The 21,258-nt window shown below is 50.5% G+C and overlaps 2 protein-coding genes across 11 annotated transcripts; both read right to left on the minus strand.

The window, feature by feature from the left end:
* Positions 1-96: 96 nt before the first annotated feature.
* Positions 97-8,358, minus strand: HMBS (hydroxymethylbilane synthase). Of its 7 annotated transcripts, none has more exons than XM_036324059.1 (14): positions 8,220-8,358; positions 5,623-5,676; positions 5,213-5,285; positions 4,546-4,595; positions 4,407-4,462; positions 3,976-4,053; positions 3,662-3,739; positions 3,467-3,542; positions 2,343-2,456; positions 2,062-2,100; positions 1,439-1,558; positions 934-987; positions 713-799; positions 97-620 (listed from the first exon to the last, which is right to left on the minus strand). In XM_036324059.1, exons 1-14 carry the CDS (start codon positions 8,250-8,252, stop codon positions 447-449), a joined length of 1,086 nt encoding a protein of 361 aa, XP_036179952.1. In that variant the 5' UTR covers positions 8,253-8,358; the 3' UTR covers positions 97-446. The 7 variants fall into 7 exon arrangements, with proteins under 7 accessions (XP_036179952.1, XP_036179948.1, XP_036179947.1 ...); XM_036324055.1 differs by having other exon boundaries at positions 3,976-4,125; XM_036324054.1 differs by having other exon boundaries at positions 3,976-4,128.
* Positions 8,219-21,020, minus strand: VPS11 (VPS11 core subunit of CORVET and HOPS complexes). 4 transcript variants are annotated; one of them, XM_036324051.1, is made up of 16 exons: positions 20,668-21,014; positions 20,062-20,169; positions 19,829-19,964; positions 19,265-19,428; positions 18,442-18,689; positions 17,816-18,017; positions 16,673-16,824; positions 15,642-15,828; positions 14,782-14,928; positions 14,230-14,418; positions 13,962-14,123; positions 13,593-13,732; positions 13,305-13,507; positions 13,003-13,174; positions 9,784-10,006; positions 8,219-9,688 (listed from the first exon to the last, which is right to left on the minus strand). In XM_036324051.1, exons 1-16 carry the CDS (start codon positions 20,926-20,928, stop codon positions 9,524-9,526), a joined length of 2,859 nt encoding a protein of 952 aa, XP_036179944.1. In that variant the 5' UTR covers positions 20,929-21,014; the 3' UTR covers positions 8,219-9,523. The 4 variants fall into 4 exon arrangements, 3 of the variants coding, with proteins under 3 accessions (XP_036179944.1, XP_036179945.1, XP_036179946.1); XM_036324052.1 differs by having other exon boundaries at positions 20,062-20,210; positions 20,742-21,012; XR_004970260.1 differs by having other exon boundaries at positions 9,547-9,688; positions 13,003-13,188; positions 20,668-21,020.
* Positions 21,021-21,258: the final 238 nt, after the last annotated feature.

Below are 21,258 nucleotides of genomic sequence, written 5' to 3' on the forward strand. Positions count from 1 at the left end.
CTTGTAGGATTGATGACTTTAGGTCCCTCTGTTCTGGGGGGGACAGTGGGGGAGGGGAGACGCTGTTATAAGACTGGTTAATAGAGCAAACAGGACTTTTAAGATTATAGCTTCTTTAATGTCCCTGGGAGACAATTTGCTGTTGGAGGTGAAATGAGAACGATGGAGGCAGAAACAAGGAGGTTCCAGAAGCGCTCTGGGCCGTTCCCAGCCTCTGAAGGAGTAAAGGGTTTCATTTGTCCTCTTCCCTGCAAGCCCACCAAAACAAAGGCACCTTCAGAGCTGGTTTATTAGCAGACTCGATTACATTTCAAAGGCTTGGGCTCTAAAGAGAAGACGCCCCACCTACTGAGCAGGCAAGGCCGTCCCTGGAAGTCTGACTCTGCAGTTCAGGCCCCTGAGGCCTAGGGTGCCAGCCTGGGCAGCAGCAGCCCACCACAGACCAGTCAGTGGGCATCATTAAGCTGCCGTGCGACGTCCAAGATGTTCTTGGCTCCTTTGTTCAGCAACAAGTTGGCCAGGCTGGTGCCCAGGTTCTCAGCAGCCAGCTGGGCTGCTCGTGGAATGTTCTGGGCAGTGATGCCCACCAACTGTGGGTCATCTTCAGGGCCATCTTCATGCTGGGTGAGGGAAGAACGTAGGGTTTGGTGAGCACTCAAGGGGAGATGAGGCAGGCTTGTTTCTTACCCTTCCCTCACCCTCGCCTTGGCACCTGGGCAGGGACGTGGATGGTGGCCTGCATGGTCTCTTGCATGCTCTCTGAGCCGTCCAGACTCCAGACTCCTCCAGTCAGGTACAGCTGGGAAAGCAAACAGGTGCCTTAGTATATCCTGAGAGGAAACCACTTGGAATCCAGAGCTCTTGCTGGCAACAGGGGATGCACAGGGAGAAATGCCAGTCCTTCCCTACCTTTCCACCCACTTCCCTGCTTACCTGTCCATCCTGAATAGCTGTGTGCACTGCTACAGGTACGCTGCAGCCTCCTTCCTGCAGGAAGAAGGTCTCCCTGTGAACCCCAAAGACCCTTAACTACCCTGTGCCCAGAGTCCAGAAATTCATAGGCCTGTGAGGACATCACTGAAAAGGAGGCTAAGGGCCCAGACCTGGGTCCTCTTCATACACAACATTCAAGAATAAGTTACCAGCCCTAACCGGTTTGGCTCAGTGGATAGAGCGTTAGCCTGCGGACTGAAGGGTCCCAGGTTCGATTCCGATCAAGGGCATGTATCTTGGTTGCGGGCACATCCCCAGGAGGGGGTGTGCAGGAGGCAGCTGATCGATGTTTCTCTCTCCCTTCCTCTCTGTAAAAAAAAATCAATAAAATATATATTAAAAAAAAAAAAGAATAAGTTACCATTAAATACAGAGCATCAATGTGACAGTCTCCCCACCACCCATCCCAACTCCTGTTCCACCACAGGTGGAACACAGGCCCTACCAGGTGCTTCAGGAAGGCTCGTTCGGCAATGCAGCAAAGCAGGGTCTCAGGATGGTGCAACATGCCCACCAGGTCCAAGATGTCCTGGTCCTTGGCTCGCACTTCCACGCCCAGGGCTCCCTGATGGAAGAACAGCCTAAGACAGCGGTTCTCAACTTTCCTGATGCCGCGACCCTTTAATACAGTTCCTCATGTTGTGGTGACCCCCAACCATAAAATTATTTTCGTTGCTACTTCATAACTGTAATTTTGTTACTGTTATGAATCATCATGTAAATATCTGATATACAGGATGTATTTTCATTGTTACAAATTGAACATAATTAAAGCATAGTGATTAATCACAAAAACAATATGTAATTATATATGTGTTTTCCAATGGTCTTAGGTGACCCCTGTGAAAGGGTCGTTCGACCCCCAAAGGGGTCACGACCCACAGGTTGAGAACCGCTGGCCTAAGACATCAGACCCAATCTTTTCCCGACCAATGGAGCTAAGGGTGGGAACCAGCCCACCTTCAACTGCTCCCCAAGGCCCTTTGATCGAGTAGCCTTCCAAGGCCTGCCCCTCCCTGGGAACTTTGATGCACATGGTTGTAAAACCAGCTCCTTGGGCAAACATACCTGACCCACAGCGTACATGCATTCCTCGGGGTGCAGGATCTGTGGGGGCAGAACAGGCAGAAGTATAGAGACAGAGTGACATACTGCAGTGAGCGGGGGGCTCCCTATCAGACAGAAAGCCTGGACAGGCAAAGGAGGGAGTCAGCCTCTGATTCCCAATCTTCCCTGAAACTTCTTTCCAGCTTAGTGTTAGAGGCAGGGTGTTCAAAAAGAACATTAGCTACCACTAAATACAGGCAGGGGGGAAAGATGAACTGGGAGGGGAAGGGGATGGCCCCCACCTGCCCCACGCGGTTCTGCCAGCCCATGCGCTGCAGGCCCGCTGCAGCCAAGATGATGGCACTGAACTCCTGCAGCTCGTCCAGCTTCTGAAGCCGAGTGTTGAGGTTTCCCCGCTGAGGAGAGATGCTAAGGACATGCGCATTGTTCTCTGCCTGAAACTTTCTAGCTGCCTAACTTTTTAAAAATTAAATATTTATTGTTTAAAGTATTACATACGTCCCCCGTCTTCCCCCCATCCCCGGGCCTTCACCACACTATTGTCTGTGTCTGTGGGTTATGCATATATGCATACAAGGTCTTTGGCTGATCTCTTCCCACCCCCACCTTCCCTCAGATTCCACAGTCTGTTCCATGCTCCTATGTCTCTGGATCTATTTTGTTCATCAGTTTACATTGTTCATTAGATTCCACATATGAGTGAGATCATGTGACACTTATCTTTCTCTGATTGGCTTATTTTGTTTTCTAGCTGGCCAACTTCTCATCTTTAGGTTCTCAGCTTAATGGAAGCAGCTAACACTTAATTCATATTATATGCCAGATACTATTCTAAAATGCTATGTACATATGCCAACTGATTTAGTTTTCACAGAAACTCTATGAGGAAGGTTTTATTAGTATCTACATTTTACAGATGAGGAAAATGATAGGTCAAATAAATTGCCCAAGATTACAAAGATCTCTCAGAAGCCTTCCTTGCCCCCAAAATCTGTGTTTAGATGTTCCAGTTAGAAGCTTCCAGAGAATTCCCTACTTTGCACATTAGAGCACTTATCACATACCATTTTATTTTATAAAACACACTACATATTCATTGTAAAATTCAAAACAATACAGAACATAAAAATGGAAGTGCCCAGCCCTTCCCCATCACCTCCCTCCCCCCTCAGTAATCACTGTTCAGCATCACTGTTTTATCAATGCCTGTTTGTCTCCCCAAACTGTAAATTCTATCTGAGCAGGGGCAATGCTGATGTGAAAGGGTTATGAGTGGATGAATGGAAGGACAGTTAATCCACTGCCCCATGGTCCACTTCCTCTGGAAGTTCTTTCCATTTTAGGGACTCTCAGGCCCTCTGGACCTCGCCTTCCAGCTGCGCCCCGCCCTCCTCTAAAAGGATACGATGCTCTTGAACTGCAGATGTGGGAACTTTCTCTGCAGCTGGGCGGCTCTTCGCAGGGAGCTGGTTCCCACCACACTGCTCAAAGACAGGGTGGAAAGCGAGATGTAACCCCAGTCACCGTTCCTTTCCTCCTCCTCCCCGTCCTCCAGCTTCTGTGCATATTCCACCAAGATGCCTAGCCAGGCCCCACTCACCTCTTCTCTGGCAAGGTCTCTAGGGTCTTCCCAACAAATTTTGGGTGAAAGACAACAGCATCATAGGGGTTCTCTCGCCTAGGGGGTGGAGGGAGGGTTGTAGAGTGAGAGGTCTCAGTTCAGGTCATATCCAGTTTTTCCTGATAGCCAACTAACTGGCATTTTCTGAGTTTTTCTGCCATGCTTACTACTCGTTAGAGCAGGGGAGCCAGCCCTAGGGGCAGAGGGCCAAGTCCCAAAGGGAAAAGCCAAGGTTAACTCACTGCCTATCCTGCCCCCTCCCCAGCCCAGGCCCAGATGCAGAGGGCACTTACTTGCAGACGGCTCCAATGGTGAAGCCTGGAGGAAGCACAGTGGGCAGGTCCTTCAGGGAGTGAACGACCAGGTCCACTCTAGAGAGATGGGATGGGGGCAGGAGAAGGGTCCAGGCAGCAGCTTCCATCTCTGCTCCATCCATCCCGCCTCTACTTCAGTGGCCGAGCCAGGAGCAGTTCCAAAAGCAGGCCTGAGACCTCAGGACCCTGAGACCTTCTCCCTTTCTCCCCACTCTCCTCCTCTCCTCCCCCCTCCCCATCAATCTTTCTGGGCTCAGAATCAGGACACTCTCCTTTTCTGATGCCTAAAAAACACACATATGACTCCCTCTTGAGCCTATCCAAGAGTCTAAGCCCAGCAGCCTAGCTGATACCCAGGTCTGCTGCACACAGAGGCTGGGAGGGCCCACACTCTCCTGTCTTTCACTTACTCATTCTTCTCTAACGCGTGCTCCAATTCCTTGGTAAACAGGCTCTTCTCTCCAATCTGCCACACAAGAGCGAGAGAATGAATCTCTTGGAAGAAGGAAAGAGGAAGGGACAAGGGTTGGGGTGGGCGGGCATTACTACCTTAGAGAGTGCAGTATCAAGAATCTTGTCCCCTGTGGTGGACATAGCAACTGAGGAGAGAGTCAACCAGTCACACATTGGTCAGTATTCATTGTGCCCCTACTAAACCCAGCACTCTGCTAAGATTCAGGGTAGACACAGGGGCACATAAGCCCCAGCTCCAACCCTCTGGGAATGTACAATCTCTCAGGAAGATCAACACCCTCATAAAAAGACCCAAGCCCTATCTGGTTTGGCTCAGTGGATAGAGCATCGGTCTGGGGACTGAAGGGTCCCAAGTTCGATTCCAGTCAAGGGCATGTACCTCGGTTGCAGGTTCCCTGGCCCTGGTTGGGGTGCATGCAGGAGGCAACCAATCGATGAGTCTCTCTCACATTGATATTTCTGTCTCTCCCTCACCCTTGAACTCTCTCTGAAATCAATAGAAAAATACCCTTAGGTGAGGATTAACAAATATAAATAAATAAATAGGCTCAATGCAAAAGACATTAAATGCCAGGCTAGCCCCGGTAGAGGGGTGAGGAGTCTTCCAAACTGGGAGTAGGCAAGATTTCTTGGCAGCAACAGGACCAGGCTGTGGTCCCAGGCAAAGCTGGAAACACTGTGCTCTCCCCTCCAGAGCAGGTGAGGGCTTCCCATTACTTCCATTACTGTCCGGAAAACTCACTGATTTCAAACTGCAGGCCTGGGTTTAAGGTTTTCAGCATTGCCACCACGCTGTCCGTCTGTATGCGCGCCAGCTGGGGGCAGAAATTGGCATTAGTCCTGTCCTTCCCTGGCCACTGCCCTGAGCTCAGATTCTCATAGGGTCAAGACAATCCTGAAGGGATTGGAATTCAAAGAAGGTGCTGAATGTCCACCTTGGGAGGAGAGGGGTCTGGTTTGGGAGTCCTCTGCACCCCAACAACTTCCCCAGCCCAGGGACTCTCTCTCCACAGAATGCAATCTGCCATTGTGCATAAAATTCTAACACCCAGCTACCCCATTTCCTCCAGTCCTGAGTTGCTGGTTCCCCCAACTTATAATATTGTGCACACAGACTCTTCCCACAAACCTCCACCCAGTACCTGCACTCACCTGGCTCTTGCGCGTACCCACGCGAATCACTCTCATCTTCGGGCTGTTTTCTTCCTGCAAAAAAAAATTCCCAGGTCACAGTCCCTCTGTTCCTTGTGTTCCTCAACACCTTGTCCAAGAAACAGATCACTGGCTTGGAAGAAAGGAATCTCAGCCCCTGGCCAGCAGCCACCCAAGGCCGGTCCCTTTCCTGTCCCCGGTACCTTCTGCTCTCCTCACAGACCTAGAGAAGCAGAGACCAGAAGGAAACGACAGTAGGATCTGCTATTGCTGCACTAACCAGGACACTGAACGCACAAGCCCATCCTGGCCACGGCAGTGGAGTGCTGCACAGAGCCAGGTGGGCAAAGAGATAAGGGCCATCAACGTGGCCACAGAGAGGGTGGGAACTGCGGCAGGAGGGGCAGGGCAGCTGGGGCCACACAGGCTGAGTCACTGAGGACAAGTTCAAGCATCCACAGCAGAACAGGCATTAAGCGTCAGTGCCACCTAGATCCAAGAGCTATCCAACAGCTGCCAAACCATGAACCCCCTAATCTGATCGAATGATTACACAAGGGACTGAGGTCAACAGACCTGATGTATAGTCCTGCTCAGCCTCTTGGCTGGGTGACCTTGGGCACATCACCCCTTCAGTACTTTCTTGTTCATCTATAAAATGAAGAGTTTTGGACCCAGGTATCATTTGTCTTTGATGTTCTATAAGACTAAGAGACATGCACCTGGAGTTCTACCTGTGGTTTCACCAACAAGGAAATATTGGGACATCAAATCAAGAACTCAACACACTCTCCTTCCAGGACAAAGGTGTTCGGTGCCAAGCAAGCAGAACTGGGTTCTTCAGCCTGAGACCTTATTTCTTTCTAGACCTGACAATTGCCACTGTAGATACTTCCAACTTTCCCTGTTCTGGGATCTTTAGCCCAGGGAGCTGTTTCGCTAGGCGGCACCTGAGGAGTAGGTGACAGCTAGTTGGTCTTGGACTGCAGTATATTCCATTCCTATCTCTTCTCTAAACAACAAACACTGGCCCGGCCAGCATGGCTCAGTGGTTGAACATCAACCTATGAAGCAGGTCATGGTTCAATTCCCCATCAGGGCACATGCCTGGGGTTTCAGGCTTGATTCCCCATTGGGGTTGTGCAGGAGGCAACTGACCAATGAATCTCTCATCATTGATGGTTCTCTCTCTCCCTCTCTGAAATCAATAAAAAAACATTAAACAAACAAAAACCAACCCTGGGGGAGCATGAGAAATTAGGCTAGGCTTGGAATGCTAAACATGGCCACTAATTCTGGGCTACAGGAAAACCACAGAAAGACATCTAAGGTCCCAGAACTGCTAGGTTCAGGCAATCCCTTAAGTTCACTGAGTCTGCACAACATAGTCAAGTTAAATGATTCCATCGAAACTGGTTTATTTAGCATGTATATGCTAGAGCTACCGCTTTTATCTTCACCGCCACATATCAGGTGGACAGGGCAGACGTCTTTGGGACCATGTTGTAACAGCAAAGCCAGGCTCCAAAGGGTGACGTGACTTGTCCAGGGTCACACAGCTCCTAATGGGCAGAGGGCTGGAGCTGGAATCCAGACCTTTCTACTCCCGGTCCAGTGCTCAGGAATGTCTGCAGTGGCAAGGAATCCTCTACTCACTAGCAGGCTGGACAGCGGCAGATAAGCAGCTGCCCATCTCTTTCTTATCTCAGGCTGGCAGCAGCCTCCAGCGGCTCTGCAGTTCGCATCTGCACCAGCCCAGAGCTCCCGCGGAGCAGCTGGGGATAGGGAGACACGAGGGCGAGGGCGCTCCCCTCCCGCCCCCAGGGTAGTGACCCAGGGGTGCGTTGCAGCTTTTTTTAAAAAAATTGATCCCAGAGAGGAAGGGAGAGGAAGAGAGACAAACATCAATGATGAGAGAGAATCACTGATCGGCTGCCTCCTGCACAACCCACACTGGGGACTGAGCCCGCAACCCGGGCCTGTGCCCTGACCGCGGATGGAACCGTGACCTCCTGGTTCAGAGGTCCCCGCTCAACCACTGAGCCACACCGCCGGGCGCAGCTGGGGTTTGGAGAGAAGGCTGGGGCTGGGTGACTGGTGAGACGGAAAAAGGGAAGAAGGTGCTCTTCCTGGATGTGTGTGTGCAGTTCTGAGACTGGGGGCGTGCTCTCCCCTCTGGATGCACGTGGAACATTTCCCAAGATGGGGGGACCCCACCGCGGCCCGGCCCTTGGGAAGGGATCCCGGGGAACGGCCCGTCTTCTCGGTCTGGGCGCTACTGCGGCGCACGAGCTTCCTCGGTCTGGGCCACCTGAACCTAGACCCGCCGGTGCCAGCCCTGGAGGACTCCCACCCGGACCCAGCAGGAGGGGACAATCCTCCATTCTTAACCCCTTCCGCACCGCCCGCCCACTTCCTCTCCTTCCAAAGGGCGGCTCAGCGACTGGCCCTATAACAGCTATGGGGCGGGCCCGAGAGGGGGGGAGACGGACAGTAGTTCCGACCAATAGACGACACAGAGGGTGGTAACCCGAAGCCAATCACTGCATCCCTAGTCTGGACACCGAAGTCCCGAGGGTCACGGGTTCAGGACTCACCGCCGGCGAGGCCGCGTGGCTGGGGGCCGACATGGCAGTGCCCGGTCAGCAGGGCCTGCGCAGGGCTCCGAACTCGGGACGCCGGCGGCACCGGCTGGCGGGCACGGGCGCCACGGGCAGCCTGCGCTCCGTCCGCGGCGCCGACTTGGCCCGGCTACGTCACTACCGGCGCCCGCCCTCGGAGGGGCGGTGCCTGCCCTGGGCGGGAATTAGGATTACGACGGAGACGGGGCCATTGCGGTGCCGCCCCTACTCGGTCCAGCTGAGGCCGACGGCGATTTCCTTGCCCGTCTTCCTGGTTTGAAACCCAGCCTCCCGCCTGCTCCTTTCTACCTCCACCTCCACAGTTCGGCGCGCAACGCTGATGGTCAGTGGCTGAGAGCCCAGATGAAGCCCCTGCTCCCCTTTGCAGACCTTTTTATCCTGCTTATCCTCCGATACCGAGTACCTTCCGTGAAGGCAGACTTAGGCCCAAGGCTCTTACCAGAACCTGCTTCCCACCTAAGTATTTTGTCCAAAGAACCACAGAGCCAGTCAGACTAGAGAGCAGAACTGTTTGGGGGGCCTCAGTCCTTGGAATTTTGCGGCGGCTCTTCAGTAAGCGGGACCCTACCAGATGCCACAGGCCCCGCCCACTCACGGAACGAAGCCAAACCAAGATCTTAAAGCGGTCTGTGAAGGAAGTGGGTCGTGGAGCTCTAGGAATGCAGAGGAAGAGAAGTAATTCTACAGTAAAGAATCAGCGAGTCCCCAGAATAACTTTATCAACCCCGAAATCAGTTTTTAAAAAACATTTTTTAAATGCTTTTTTAGTGAGGGAGGGAAACAGTAATGAGAGCAACACTGATAGGCTGCCTGTTGCACGCCCCCTACTGGGGAATGAACCCAAAACCAGGCATGTGCCCTGACTGGGAATCAAACCAGCAACCTTTCTGTGTATGGGATGACACCCAACCGAGTCACACGGGCCAGGGCTGAAATCATTTATCTATAGGCTCTGGGAGCAAGGACCCAAGCACAGACTGGTGCTCTCGGATGGAGAATAAAGCAGCTATTGCCTATACTTGGAGGTTGTTGAGGTGCCCTCCCCCAGGGTTTGAATAATCAACGCTGCTCAGAAAGTTAACAGGAAAAACAGTGGGCTGGCCAAAGAGAAGGCAGGAAAAAAAATCCCCTTCAGTCCTGAAGGGTATCACAGCAGAGGCCGGGACATGCCTGCCTGACTCCTGGGCATTAGCTCTGCCTCAGTCCTGGATTCCTGCTGCTCGGCCTCCATTATCACCCCCCTCTTGCCCTCAAGCTGTTCAAGTGCCCCTCCTGGAGTGCACAAGCAGGTCCCGCTGCAGCCCAGACTCCAAGCTTCCAGCCAGCCTGGCCGTGGGAGGGTCAGTGAGCAGGGTCAGTTTGTTGAAAACGCCTCGGCCGAAGTAGTCAGCGATGACAGAGAAGCTGTCGTTGGAGCACTTGAGCTGTGGGAAAGAAGAAGGAATCAGAACTGAAGTGCCTGTTTCCTCAAATGGGCTCCCCTGCAGTGCTCCCAACTCATCTAGCCACTCTTTCCAACCTGGTGCTGGAACTGGTCGTGGAGGTCGCGTTTCTGTTCCTGGGCCCGGATCATATCCATGACCTTCCGGTTTTCAGGGAGGCAGGTGGGGCAGTCAGCATCACTTTCCGAGTAACTCTCAAAGCAGTGTTGGTGGAAAGAGTGTCCACAGAGAAAGTGGACTGAGGGCAATTCCAAGGCACTGTTACAGATGCTGCACTTGGTCTTCTGGAAAATCTTCGGACTACAGGCAAGGGAGACCAGAAAGGAGTGGCAAACAGTGAGTGCTGGGAGCCGGTCCATCCTTTCTGTTTCAAGGGACCTGGCATATATGGCATACTGTTCTTAATATGTTTGCTCACCTTCTTGGCACTATGTGTTTTAACCAAGGTCACCTCTCTGAGAAAGGTTGTTTCCCCAGGTAGGGATTTTCCCCTGAAGTTAGGGAGGGAATAAAACCCCTTAACTAAGTGCCAGGCGGGTAATTAATCACTTTAACTACGAACAATCATGCTTAAGCTACATAATCTTTACTCCCTGGAATGGAGATAAGAAACGCCCTAACCTTTGGAATAGAGATTGATAGGATTGGAATCAACTGGTATAAATACAGATGTAACAAGACAACAGGACACAGAACCTACACAGAACCTAGACACAGAACCTAGAGACAGAAGAACTTCGCTGGAGAGAACATGGAAAAGATCCTGGACAGAAACTGGCCACAGAACCTAGAGACAGAACCTAGCGAGAGAACCTGGCTGAAGAACCTAGAGACAGAACCTGGCTACAGAACCTGGATAGAACATGGCAAGAGAACCTGACTAGAACCTGGTGACTGAACCTGCCTGGAGAACCTGGACAGAACCTGGCTGGAGAACCTAGCAAGAGAACATGGACACAGAACCTGGCTGGAGATCCTAACCAGAACTTGGCTGGAGATCCTGGCTATAGATCCTGGCTAGGCTGCTGATCATCTGAACGCTGTCTCTGTGTCATTCCTTCTTCGCTGACTCCGTCACACCTTTGGGGACCCCTGGACCTGCTGGGGTTGGACCCCAGCATCTGGCGCCCGAACAGGGACCCCTAGGTAAGCCCCACTCTCGGGATGGATAGGACTCCACCATAGGAAGAGGGTGGATAGTCTTCGCCGACTCCGTCCACACCTCTGGGGACCCCTGGAACAGGATTCCCCTAGGTAAGCCCCCCCACCCCCCCAATGAGAACCCCACACTCGGGACGGATAGGACTCCACCAGGGTACTGCAGACCCCCCTATAGAGGATAAGTAGGGTAAGAAGGTGGATAGTACAGAACTTAGATTGAGAAGACGTGCCATACTGAGTCCAAAGAAAGAAGACTCTGTATTGATCTTTAGATTAAGATGTGCCATACTGAGTCTAAAGAAATAAGACTCTGTATTGATCTTTTAACACATATGCTTGCTAGCAGAGGAATTAAGGTTACTCCCAGTCAGACAGAACGTTTTATACAAGAAGTATGTCCATGCTTTTCTGAGGAAGGAAAGGTAAATGTAAAGGCATGGGAGGAGGTAGGCCCAAGGAGCCTTATCCTTAACCCCACTGCAGCCTTTCCACCCTGGGAAAGTGCAGGATTGGCAAGCTCTCCCTGGGGTGATAGATCAGGACTCAGGTAATAGCGGAAAGCGCCAATCCTACTCTTAAAATGGATACAAGAGAGCATTTGGGGTTTTTCTTTTTAATGCCTGCTTTTAAAAAATAAAAAACGGGGAATTTGCTGGGAGCCGGTCCATCCTTGCTGTTTCAAGGGACCTGGCATATATGGCATACTGTTCCTTTGGGGACCCCTGGACCTGCTGGGGTTGGACCCCAGCAAGTGAGGGCAGGGCCCACAGCCAAGCTGAGAGAGAAGGCAGCTGGAGTCACTAAGGAGAGAGATCCAGGCCCTGCTCTCCTTACCACCTTATGAAGGTCAGAAAACAACAGTGCTGGGCCTGCAGTGTCTCAGCATGTTCCAGGAAGCCCAACCACCCAAGGGATACTTTTCTCTTTCAGCCTCACAATTGCTACAAAACTGTTTTCAGGTCTTTACTCAGATGTGGCCCTTTCAGAGAGGCCTTTCCCGAACACCTTAGAAATTCTCACACACACACTCCTCACCCTTACTTCCTTTCCTCAATTTTCTTTTTTGAACTTAACACCATCTAACATACTATAACATTTTGCTTATTTAATATGTTAACTGTCTGTCTCTACCTCTACAATGTAAGCTCCACTGTGCTGCTAACAGTACTTGGGCCTGGCCAGCATGGCTCAGTGGTTGAGCATCTCTCCATCTCCCTTCCTCTCTGAAATCAATTAAAAATATACATATATTAAAAAAAAAAAAAAAAAAGAACAGTACTTGGAACATAATAGGGCCTCAGTAAATATTTGTGGGATTGTTCTCTAATAAACATTTTACAATATTAAGGGCAAATAATATTTAAAGAGTTAGCATTAATGTCTACTATACATACATATAATCACTTTTGTTTTTCTTTTAAAAAAGATGTTCTTATTTACTTCAGAGAGAAGAAGGGAGAGGGAGAGAGAGAGAAACATCAATGAGAGAAAAACATTGATCGGCTGCCTCCTGCACACCCCCTACTGGGAGTTGAGCCTGCAACCAGGCATGTGCCCTGACCGGGCAACCTCCTGAGCCACACACTGGCCAGGCCACTTTTTGTTTTTGTTTTTTTTTTAATATATGTTTTAATTGATGTTTTTACAGAGAGGAAGGGAGAGGGATAGAGAGTTAGAAACATGGATGAGAGAGAAACATCGATCAGCTGCCTCCTGCACACGCCCTACTGGGGATGTGCCCGCAACCCAGGTACATGCCCTTGACCGGAATCCAACCTGGACCCTTCAGTCCGCAGGCCGATGCTCTATCCACTGAGCCAAACCAGTAAGGGCTTTGTATTTTCTAAAGCAAAGTTTTTACTTCTGACTGGCTTCTAACAACACAACTTAGATGTGTGTTTAGAAAATGTAAAATATAGAGAAGCAAATACAGAACGAAAAGTACCTATACTAGATAATATCCTCCAAAGCGCGATAAATAACGATCTTTTTTGGAATTCCTCCAATAAAATATCTTCAAGCATGAAATGCTCAAACACACTCCGTATAATCTTTTGTCTTTGAAAGCATTTAATGACACCCTGTGAAGGACAAGGTTATCCCCTGGACCCCTCCACCTGTCCAGATGCCAGTACCTCGCCTTGAGCTCCTGGATCTCCTGGCGGATGCGGGTGGTCTCCTCTCGATACCGCCGCACCCTGAGCTCGTCCTGTGCAATCTGCTGGCTCTGTTTCTGCAGTTTCTGGACCAGGTAGTCCCGGATGACAGACAGGGTGGCGGTGGAGTTGTGGGCCAGGGTCTGCACCACTGAGATTGGGGTCCAGGAGGAAACAATGAACCGAGCAGTACCCACTGGACAGGGTTGAAGTGCTCCTGCCCCAGTGCCCCTGATTTTCAGCAGTTGGCACCTACCTACCCACCCTGTCCTCCCGAGTACCTAGAAGTGGTGGCATGAGGTTCTTGTTCTCAATATGCTTGAGCACAGCTGCCACGTACTCCTTGCAGTCCTCCTCCTTGCGGGCAAAGTAGCTGAGCGCCTGTTCCCACAGAGAGGGCTCCTGCTCCCCGTGGCGCTCGCACACCTCGATCACCTGCCGGTACTGCTCATGCTGCATGTAGTAGTGCATCATCTGCTGATACCTATGCGAGGTCAGGCACACCTCAGGGGCTGTCCCTGGAAAATGACTTGGACCCTTCCCGCTTCCCTGACATTCCCCAAACTTACAGCTTCCCCTGCTCGTAGAGGTGCAGGACCCCATCCTGGAAGTCATGCATCTGGCATAGGACCAGGGCCTTGTCAAAGACGTCGCAGAAGCGGCCACTCTTCAGGAGGGAGATCGCCTCTGCGTGAAGCTTCTCTTTGACCTGGGGCAGGAGAGAGGAGAGCTGCTGGACATAAGGGAAAAAATCACAAGGCCTCTTGGGGGAAGGCAAGTCAACTATCTCTTCTCCTCAGTCCAATCTCCTTCTTACTGAGGACCATTTGCCCACCAATGGTGGTGTTATTGGTCTATAGAAGGCAGCCAAAGCAACCACGGAAGATGGAAGAACTGTCTTTCCTCCAGTACCTCCTGCAGTTTTTACCAGGCCTCACCTGTGGATCCTTCTCATGGGCCCAGTTCTGTAGTCGTAGTTCAAGGAGCGTGTCGTAGATGCCCTGTGGTGAGTCGGGCTGTACTGCACTCATGTGCTCTAGGAAAGCTTTCAACTCTCGTGGGTTGTTGGCAAAGATGGGGATGAACTCCTCTGAGTTGGCCTAAGATGGCAATGGAGGAGAGAGGAGGCGGAGTGAGTGAGCTTGGTACCTAAGATGCCCCAAAGGTGATCCCTGCTGTCCAACAGCCATTCTCCCAGGACCTCACCCTGCGGCCTGGTGACTCCCTGTCACCTTGACCTTCAAAGCTGGGCCGATAGTTGGTACAAAGTCCCTTCAGCAACTGGGTCATCTGCTCTGGTATGTGGTGCATGAGGATCTTGCCATAGCGCTTCATGTTGCTCTCTGCCTGCTCAAAAGGCAGCTTGCCAATGTACCTAAGGGCTTCCTGGTAGTTCTGTGGAAATGTAAAGGGCAGAGTAAGGGCATGTTCCTGTCTCACCCACTAGGAGAGAGCACTGTCATCATTCCCAATGTCCTAGAGAAAGAACAGAACTATGAGTCAAGAGTCTCCCCTAGTGCCCTGACCTGTGTGCTCGCTCAGTGGTTAGAGCATCAGCCTGGGTACTGAGTTCAGAAGGCAACCAATCTATGTGTCTCTCCTCACACTGATGGATGTCTGTCTGTCTGTCTGTCTCCCTCCCTCCCTTCCATTCTCTCTAAAAATCAATGAATAAAATATCCTCCGGTGAGGATTAACAACAACACACACATGAAAACACCTCCACGAAAATTAAGGGAAAAAAAGCGTCTCCCCTACCTTAATGTCCTCTAACTGGATCTTCAAGTACCACTCGTGGTGTGCATGGTGCTCGGCCAAGTAGAGGGCATGGGAGTAGTAGCCAGCCTGCCGCAGCACCCTGATGGCTGTCTCCACGTCAAAGTGGACTTCACTCTCGCTCTTTGTCTGCCGGGAACGGTAGACAGCATCACGCACAGAAGAGGGTGTGGTCAGGGAAAGGACAGGACACATGCGTCTGATTCAAGACCAGATTCTTAAGATAATAATAAAGTCCACACTTTTAAAATAGTATGATCCCCTGCCTCTCAAAAAGTTCCTAAGAGCCAAAGTTTTCCTCTGCCCCTACTACTTAGAGCAGTGATGGCGAACCTTTTGAGCTGGGCATGTCAGCATTTTGAGAAACCCTAACTTAACTCTGGTGCCGTGTCACATAGAGAAATTTTTTGATATTTGCAACCATAGTAAAACAAAGACTTATATTTTTGATATTTATTTTATATATTTAAATGCCATTTAACAAAGAAAAATCAACCAAAACAATGAGTTCGCGTCAGAGCTGTGATAGGTTCGCCATCACTGACTTAGAGGGACTCCTCTGGGGACAAAGGGGTACCCCACTACTACTTCCCTGGGCTTAGATACTGAGGGAAGTTCTGGCATCATAAAGCAAGAAGGGAGACAGGAGAGAACTGGCGGGAAACGCTATTCCTCTTCCCAGTTTATAGGCCAGAGGGTCCTTCCTGGTCCCCAAATAAGGTCAGCTCTTTCCTCTCCCTACATCCTGCTGAAGAAGGGCAAGCCCTGGGGGCGCCACCTTGTGCTCAGTGGGGGCCTCAAGGGATACCCTTTCTGCTCCAACCCCCGACCCCCGCCTGCACCTTGATGAACTCCTCTAGCCTCAAGCTGTCCTTGAGCTTGGTGTAGCAGTTGAGCAGCAGGGTGGTGTGGTCGGCATTGGCCAGGGACTGCCGGTGCAGGGTCTGCAGGTAGGCAGTCAGGTTGTGGATACGCTGGGCATCCAGAAACTTGCGGATCACATATGATGGTTCCAACTTTCCAATGGTTCTAGGGAGACACATGCATAAAGAAGCATCTGGATCAGTGTACTTTTCAAACTTTCACATGCATAGGAATCACTTGCAGATCTTCCTTTTTAAAAAAATATTTTTTATTGATTTGAGAGAGAGGAAGGAAGAGGAATAAAGAGCCAGAAACAGTGATGAGAGAGACATATATCAATCAGCTGCCTCCTGCATGCCCCGCACCAAGATCGAGCCAGCAACCTGGGTATGTGTCCTGACAGGGAATCAAATCAGGGACCTCTTGGTTCATGGGTTGACACTCAACTACTGAGCCACACCAGCCGGGCACTTGCAAATCTTCTTAAAATGCAAATTCTTTTTCAACAAGGCTGCAGAGAGGCCCGAGAGAGCCTGCATTTCCAACGAAGTCCCAGGTGATACTGATGCTGCTAGACTGTGGACCACATGAGTAACAAGCCTCCAGAGTACTAATTCTTAAAGTTGGCTGAAAACAGGAATTCTAGAGAAGTTGGGAAAGAAGTTAGAAAGGGTCTTAACACCCCTTATTAGGGCAGGAAATTCCAAGAATTAACACCAAGGAAAGAATGTGTGGGAGAATTAGGTAAAAATGAATATTAACAAAGGCCAAACTGCAGTTTAAAATAATAGGTGTTCATCAGCTCAATCGCATACTGGTCATGTAATATTTCACCCTAAACATTCTCTTTCCACATATTGTCTTCTCCCTCAAGGCATCACAGTTTCTGCAGAAAAAAAGGAAGGTTCCTGGTGGAGTCCGTTCGCTTCCCCCGAGCACAGGTATTAGCCTATCTGGCTGCCTGTCTCTGCATTCAGAGCTAAAAACCCTTAAGCACCCTTTGACTGACCGGATATACTGTTGAACTGCCCCATCATGGTTGCCCTTGCTGTAGAGATGGTCCCCGTACTGCATGAAGATCTGGGCCAACCCATCACTATCCAGGTGCTGGCTCTTGGCCAGGTTAATCGCCATCTCAAATAGGTTCTTCTTAAACAGCATCTAGAAGGAAAGAGATTGGAAAATTGGTAGATGCAGTCCTGAGGCGACACCTCCCCAGAATGAACCCACAACACACATGCCAGACAGTCCTGAAGTTCCTATCTGCCTAAATCCTAGCAGGGTGAGACCTCTGATACCCTCAAAACCAACATCAGGTTATCTCCTAAGGCTCTTTGCAGAGAGTGGACCCTGAAAGTGGGCTCAGGCTCCTAGCCATTACTTCCCTCTAGCAAGCATTTCAGACTCAAAGGCTAACACGGGCCAAATAAACAAGATTGAAGTGTATGTGGCTGCAAAAAAAACTACAGCTTCAATTTTCAAAGAAACCTAGGTTTGTTTCGATAGAGACATGCTGGATACAAAGGGCTGAAATAAATGAGTCATCGTTAACATAAAATAATAGAACATTTTAATAAAAATTAATATTTTTTCTTGAACATTAACTTACCAGACACTGAGTAACTGCACAAATTAATAAGCAAAAATAAACCTATTTTCTTGTTCTCCGAAAGTGAAATATTTCCTGTTGCGCACACCAAACAAGTCAGTACAAGACTAATAATGTGGCCACTGGCTGCTAAAATATTCGCTGCTAGTGTTAATGGAGAGAAATGGTGCGCCTGAACGTAAGGGAAATGAATGCAACACGATTATAGCAATCAGTCAGTTATAGTTCGTTATTAATAATTATGTATTACAGGATATTGTAAAAATTAAGAAATTTCTATTAAAACATTTCTTACATACTGTTATATTGGCTGAGCCACAAAAATATTCATTATGGGCTGCATGTGGCCCACGGGCTGCGAGTTTGACATGCTTGCTCTAAAGCCTCATCCCAGGCCATTTACCTTGTACTTCTACCCCAAGGGAGCTGAGTAAGGCTATGACCCAAAGAGAAGGATACACTCTGGCCCACGTGTCTTGGGAGCCTATCCCTACAGCAGTATCTGGGTGCCTATGGCCAGCGCTGGGAACCTGGTGGCCTTGCCTCCAGTTTGGTCTGTGTGTCCTTCTCCTGCAGTGCGTGGACCCGCCCATCCCGCGTCAGCACGTACAGGGAGCCCCACTCAGCAAGCACATCCACTATATCCTCAAAGACAGCGCTATAGGCTATAAACTTGTTGCACAGGTCATAGATGTTGAGAATCTGCTTGTCGGAGCTCTGTGAGTCCCTGTTGGTAAACTCTGACCTGTGTGGGAAAGAAAAAGCACCAGACATTTGTACCTTCTCTGCCTCAGCTTCCCCTCTATTTCCTTTCCAATGGCCACTTTGATTTTTTTATTGATTGATTTTAGGGAGAGAGGAAGGGGGAGAGACAGTGTTTTTGACTACTTAATCCCTCCTTCCTCTGCCCCAATTTATTTTTACTAAAGAGCACAAAAATCAATACCATGTCCAAAATTCTCTGGAACATTCTAGGGCATCAGGACTGCTCAACAAATGTCTGCAGCACAACACATTTTTCAGTATAAACATTGTAACTGATTATAGGTGTAAGCACAATCTACATAAAACCAAAGTAGGAGACTGACAGGATCCAGGTAGTAGGGTTTTTAGATCAGGTCAATTCTGGGGATCAAGCACAGCCCTCTCCCTTTCCCTGGAGTTCTTACTTGGGAGAAACCTTCCGGTCACGGGAGACAATGACAAGGTAGCCTCTGAACCAGTGAGCAATGAGTTTATGGCCCTCAAAGGCGAAGCAGGGCCCCCGTTCATCAGGCTGGTACAAGTAGACACACTCATCCCCGGCCACAATGAACTGCAGGTCCTGAGAAGGGTCACTTAGGGCTGAGCAGCGCAGGCCACAACCGTGGGTATCCAACTCCACACGAGGGCAGTCCTTTCCAGAAACTATATAGGACTTCGAGAAGTAAGAAAGGCGTTATCAGGCACCCTCTGAGACGGCGGCATCTAAGCCTTCCCCAAGGTATTCCCATCTCCGTACTAACTCTTTCTCATTCTCAGCCCCCTAAGACTTTCCCTGTCGCTTGCCTTCTCCATTAGCCATCACCCATCTACTAAATACACAAGCAGAGACCACCTTTCCTCCTCCTGTATATCGTCACTATCTGCTACAGGAATTCTGCAAGTAAGAGAAATACAATCTTTTATTATTTTATCAAAAGACTATTCCTGAGAGTAGGCTGTTATAAATTAGGAGCAACAGCATCCAGGGAAGTAAAGCAACTTGTCCAACGTCACTTCACAAGTTAGTTAGAAAAAAAATTCAGGTCTTTTCTTACAAGCCCAGAGTTCTTTTCCTAACTCTAACTCTTCCTACTCTCTCAAATGAAGAAATAAGCTCAGCAAATGACTCGAGGCTACATGATGACAAATGTCAGAATCCTACCTCTCGTCAGCTCCTATGATAGCTCCCTAAGCAACGGAGAAAGAAGCCTTTCTCACTTGCCCCTAACAGTGGAGTCCTGGTCATACCTGAACGTTCTCTGTCGTCACAACAAACAAGTGAGTGTTCTTTCCCGCTTGGCGAAAGGCCAGTCCAGTTACAGGGTAGTTGCCCTTGTGCAAAATCTGGGTCTTGCTATGCCGGTCCCGAGTGATGTCTCCTTTGTTCAAGGTAACGCTGCCATCCGTGAACCCTGTAAAGAGCAGGAAATGACTTCACTGAAGCTGCAAGGCCAGGAAGCACAGAGGGAGACGACCACTTGAAGCATTCCTCAGAAGTGATGAGATCTCTCTCCATACCCAGCTTCTCCAATGGTTAACATGGACATAGGTACTCACTGACTCATTTTTCAAAGAACAAAACTAAATCCTTTCCTATTCCAAACTCTAATATCTCAGAACAAGGTGGTCCCATGAAAACAATAAAGATGAGCTGCAGAAGCAACTCTGAAAAACATCTACAAAGAATCCTGGACTCTGATCTGGAAATTATTTCCCGGAGTCCGTCGGTGTAACTTAAACAGTGTCTTTCCAAAAAAAAAAAAAAAAAAAAAAAGAATCCTGGAGCTTTGGCTTTGCCCTCTTTGTGCTTACCGATGGCCATAAAATTGAGATTTTCATGGACAGTCAAACAGGACACAACAGTGGGCTCTGTTCCAGGGATGGCAGGGAAGATTCGAGTACAGAGTGGATTGCCACCATCTCTCTTCTCGAGGTTCCAGATTTTCACCTGTGGGCAGATCTCAGATGGATGAATGCTAACCACCCTCCAGCAAACAAACATTCCCAGACCTCTGGGTCTTTCCCGCTACCTTCCCAGGACTCACCAGGGGGTTGATGCCCTGTTCATCCTCACCAACAGATGCCAGAATGTTGTGCTGCTTCAGCTGGTACAGGTGTGTCACCCGTAGTTTGTAGGCTTGGAAGCCCGTAAGCTGGAGGGAGCGGGACAAGAACCAGACCTGACCTTCCATATGTGCGGCGCAGTCAAGGAGCCTCCTCTCCACGGGGACTTACATTTAGACCAGAAGCCAGATAACAACTAACATACATGCACTCTTCAAATTTTCATGGATTTGTCCATATTATCTCCTGGGCTCCCTAGAGACCAGAGTTTGGAAGCAGCACCGTGAAGAACAAAGCAGCAAACTCCTACTCTCATTTACCTGCCACTCCCATATGGGCAGCGGAGACGGGGACACCTTACATACTCATCTTTGAAAGCCAACCTGCACCCTTTCTTGATCTTAAAATAACTCTACTGCAAACTGGCACTTTATACCCTTTTACAGATAAGGAAGTTGAAGCCTGGGGAGCTTCAACGATTGCCGGGGATGACTCGGTTGGCAAGTGAGAGAATGGCCTTCTTCCAGCCCTCAGACCACAGACGGCACCCGGCGCCCACCGACAGGAGAGGGGCAGGCGGCACGAACCCTCCAAGGGGCCGATTCCGTCCCAGCGGGGCCTCCGCAGGGGTCCGGGAGGGACAGCGCCAGAGGAAGGATATCTCCAAAGACAAGGCTCCCTCGGCCTGAGTCGCAGACAGTGATGCCAGGAGGGAGGCAGAGGAGCTTGGAAGCAGCGGGCCCAGCGGCAGGCGCGGGCCCGGGAGCGGGCCCATCGCTGCCCAGCGGTTCCTTCACCACCTCCTTGTCGAAGAAAACGAAGCGCCGCCACTGCAGGTAGGCCGCCATCTTGGCCCAAGCCCCGGCCTCCAGTCGGAGGTCACGTGAGAGGCGCCCGGAATCACATGACTCACAGCTTCCTGGAGCCTGAAGGCCCGGGCGCTCCGAAGCGGAGGGAGAGCTTTCCGGCTGCTGGAGAGTGGGCGGGGCCGCGGAGGAGGGCGGGGCCGCGGGGGAGGGCGGGGCCGCGGGGGAGGGCGGGGCCGCGGGGGAGGGCGGGGCCGCGGGGGAGGGCGGGGCCGCGGGGGAGGGCGGGGCCGCGGGGGAGGGCGGGGCCGCGGGGGAGGGCGGGGCCGCGGGGGAGGGCGGGGCCGCGGGGGAGGGCGGGGCCGCGGGAGG

The sequence above is a fragment of the Myotis myotis genome, unplaced genomic scaffold (genome assembly GCF_014108235.1).
Source record: "Myotis myotis isolate mMyoMyo1 unplaced genomic scaffold, mMyoMyo1.p scaffold_m19_p_10, whole genome shotgun sequence".
In the NCBI taxonomy this organism is placed as follows: domain Eukaryota; kingdom Metazoa; phylum Chordata; class Mammalia; order Chiroptera; family Vespertilionidae; genus Myotis; species Myotis myotis.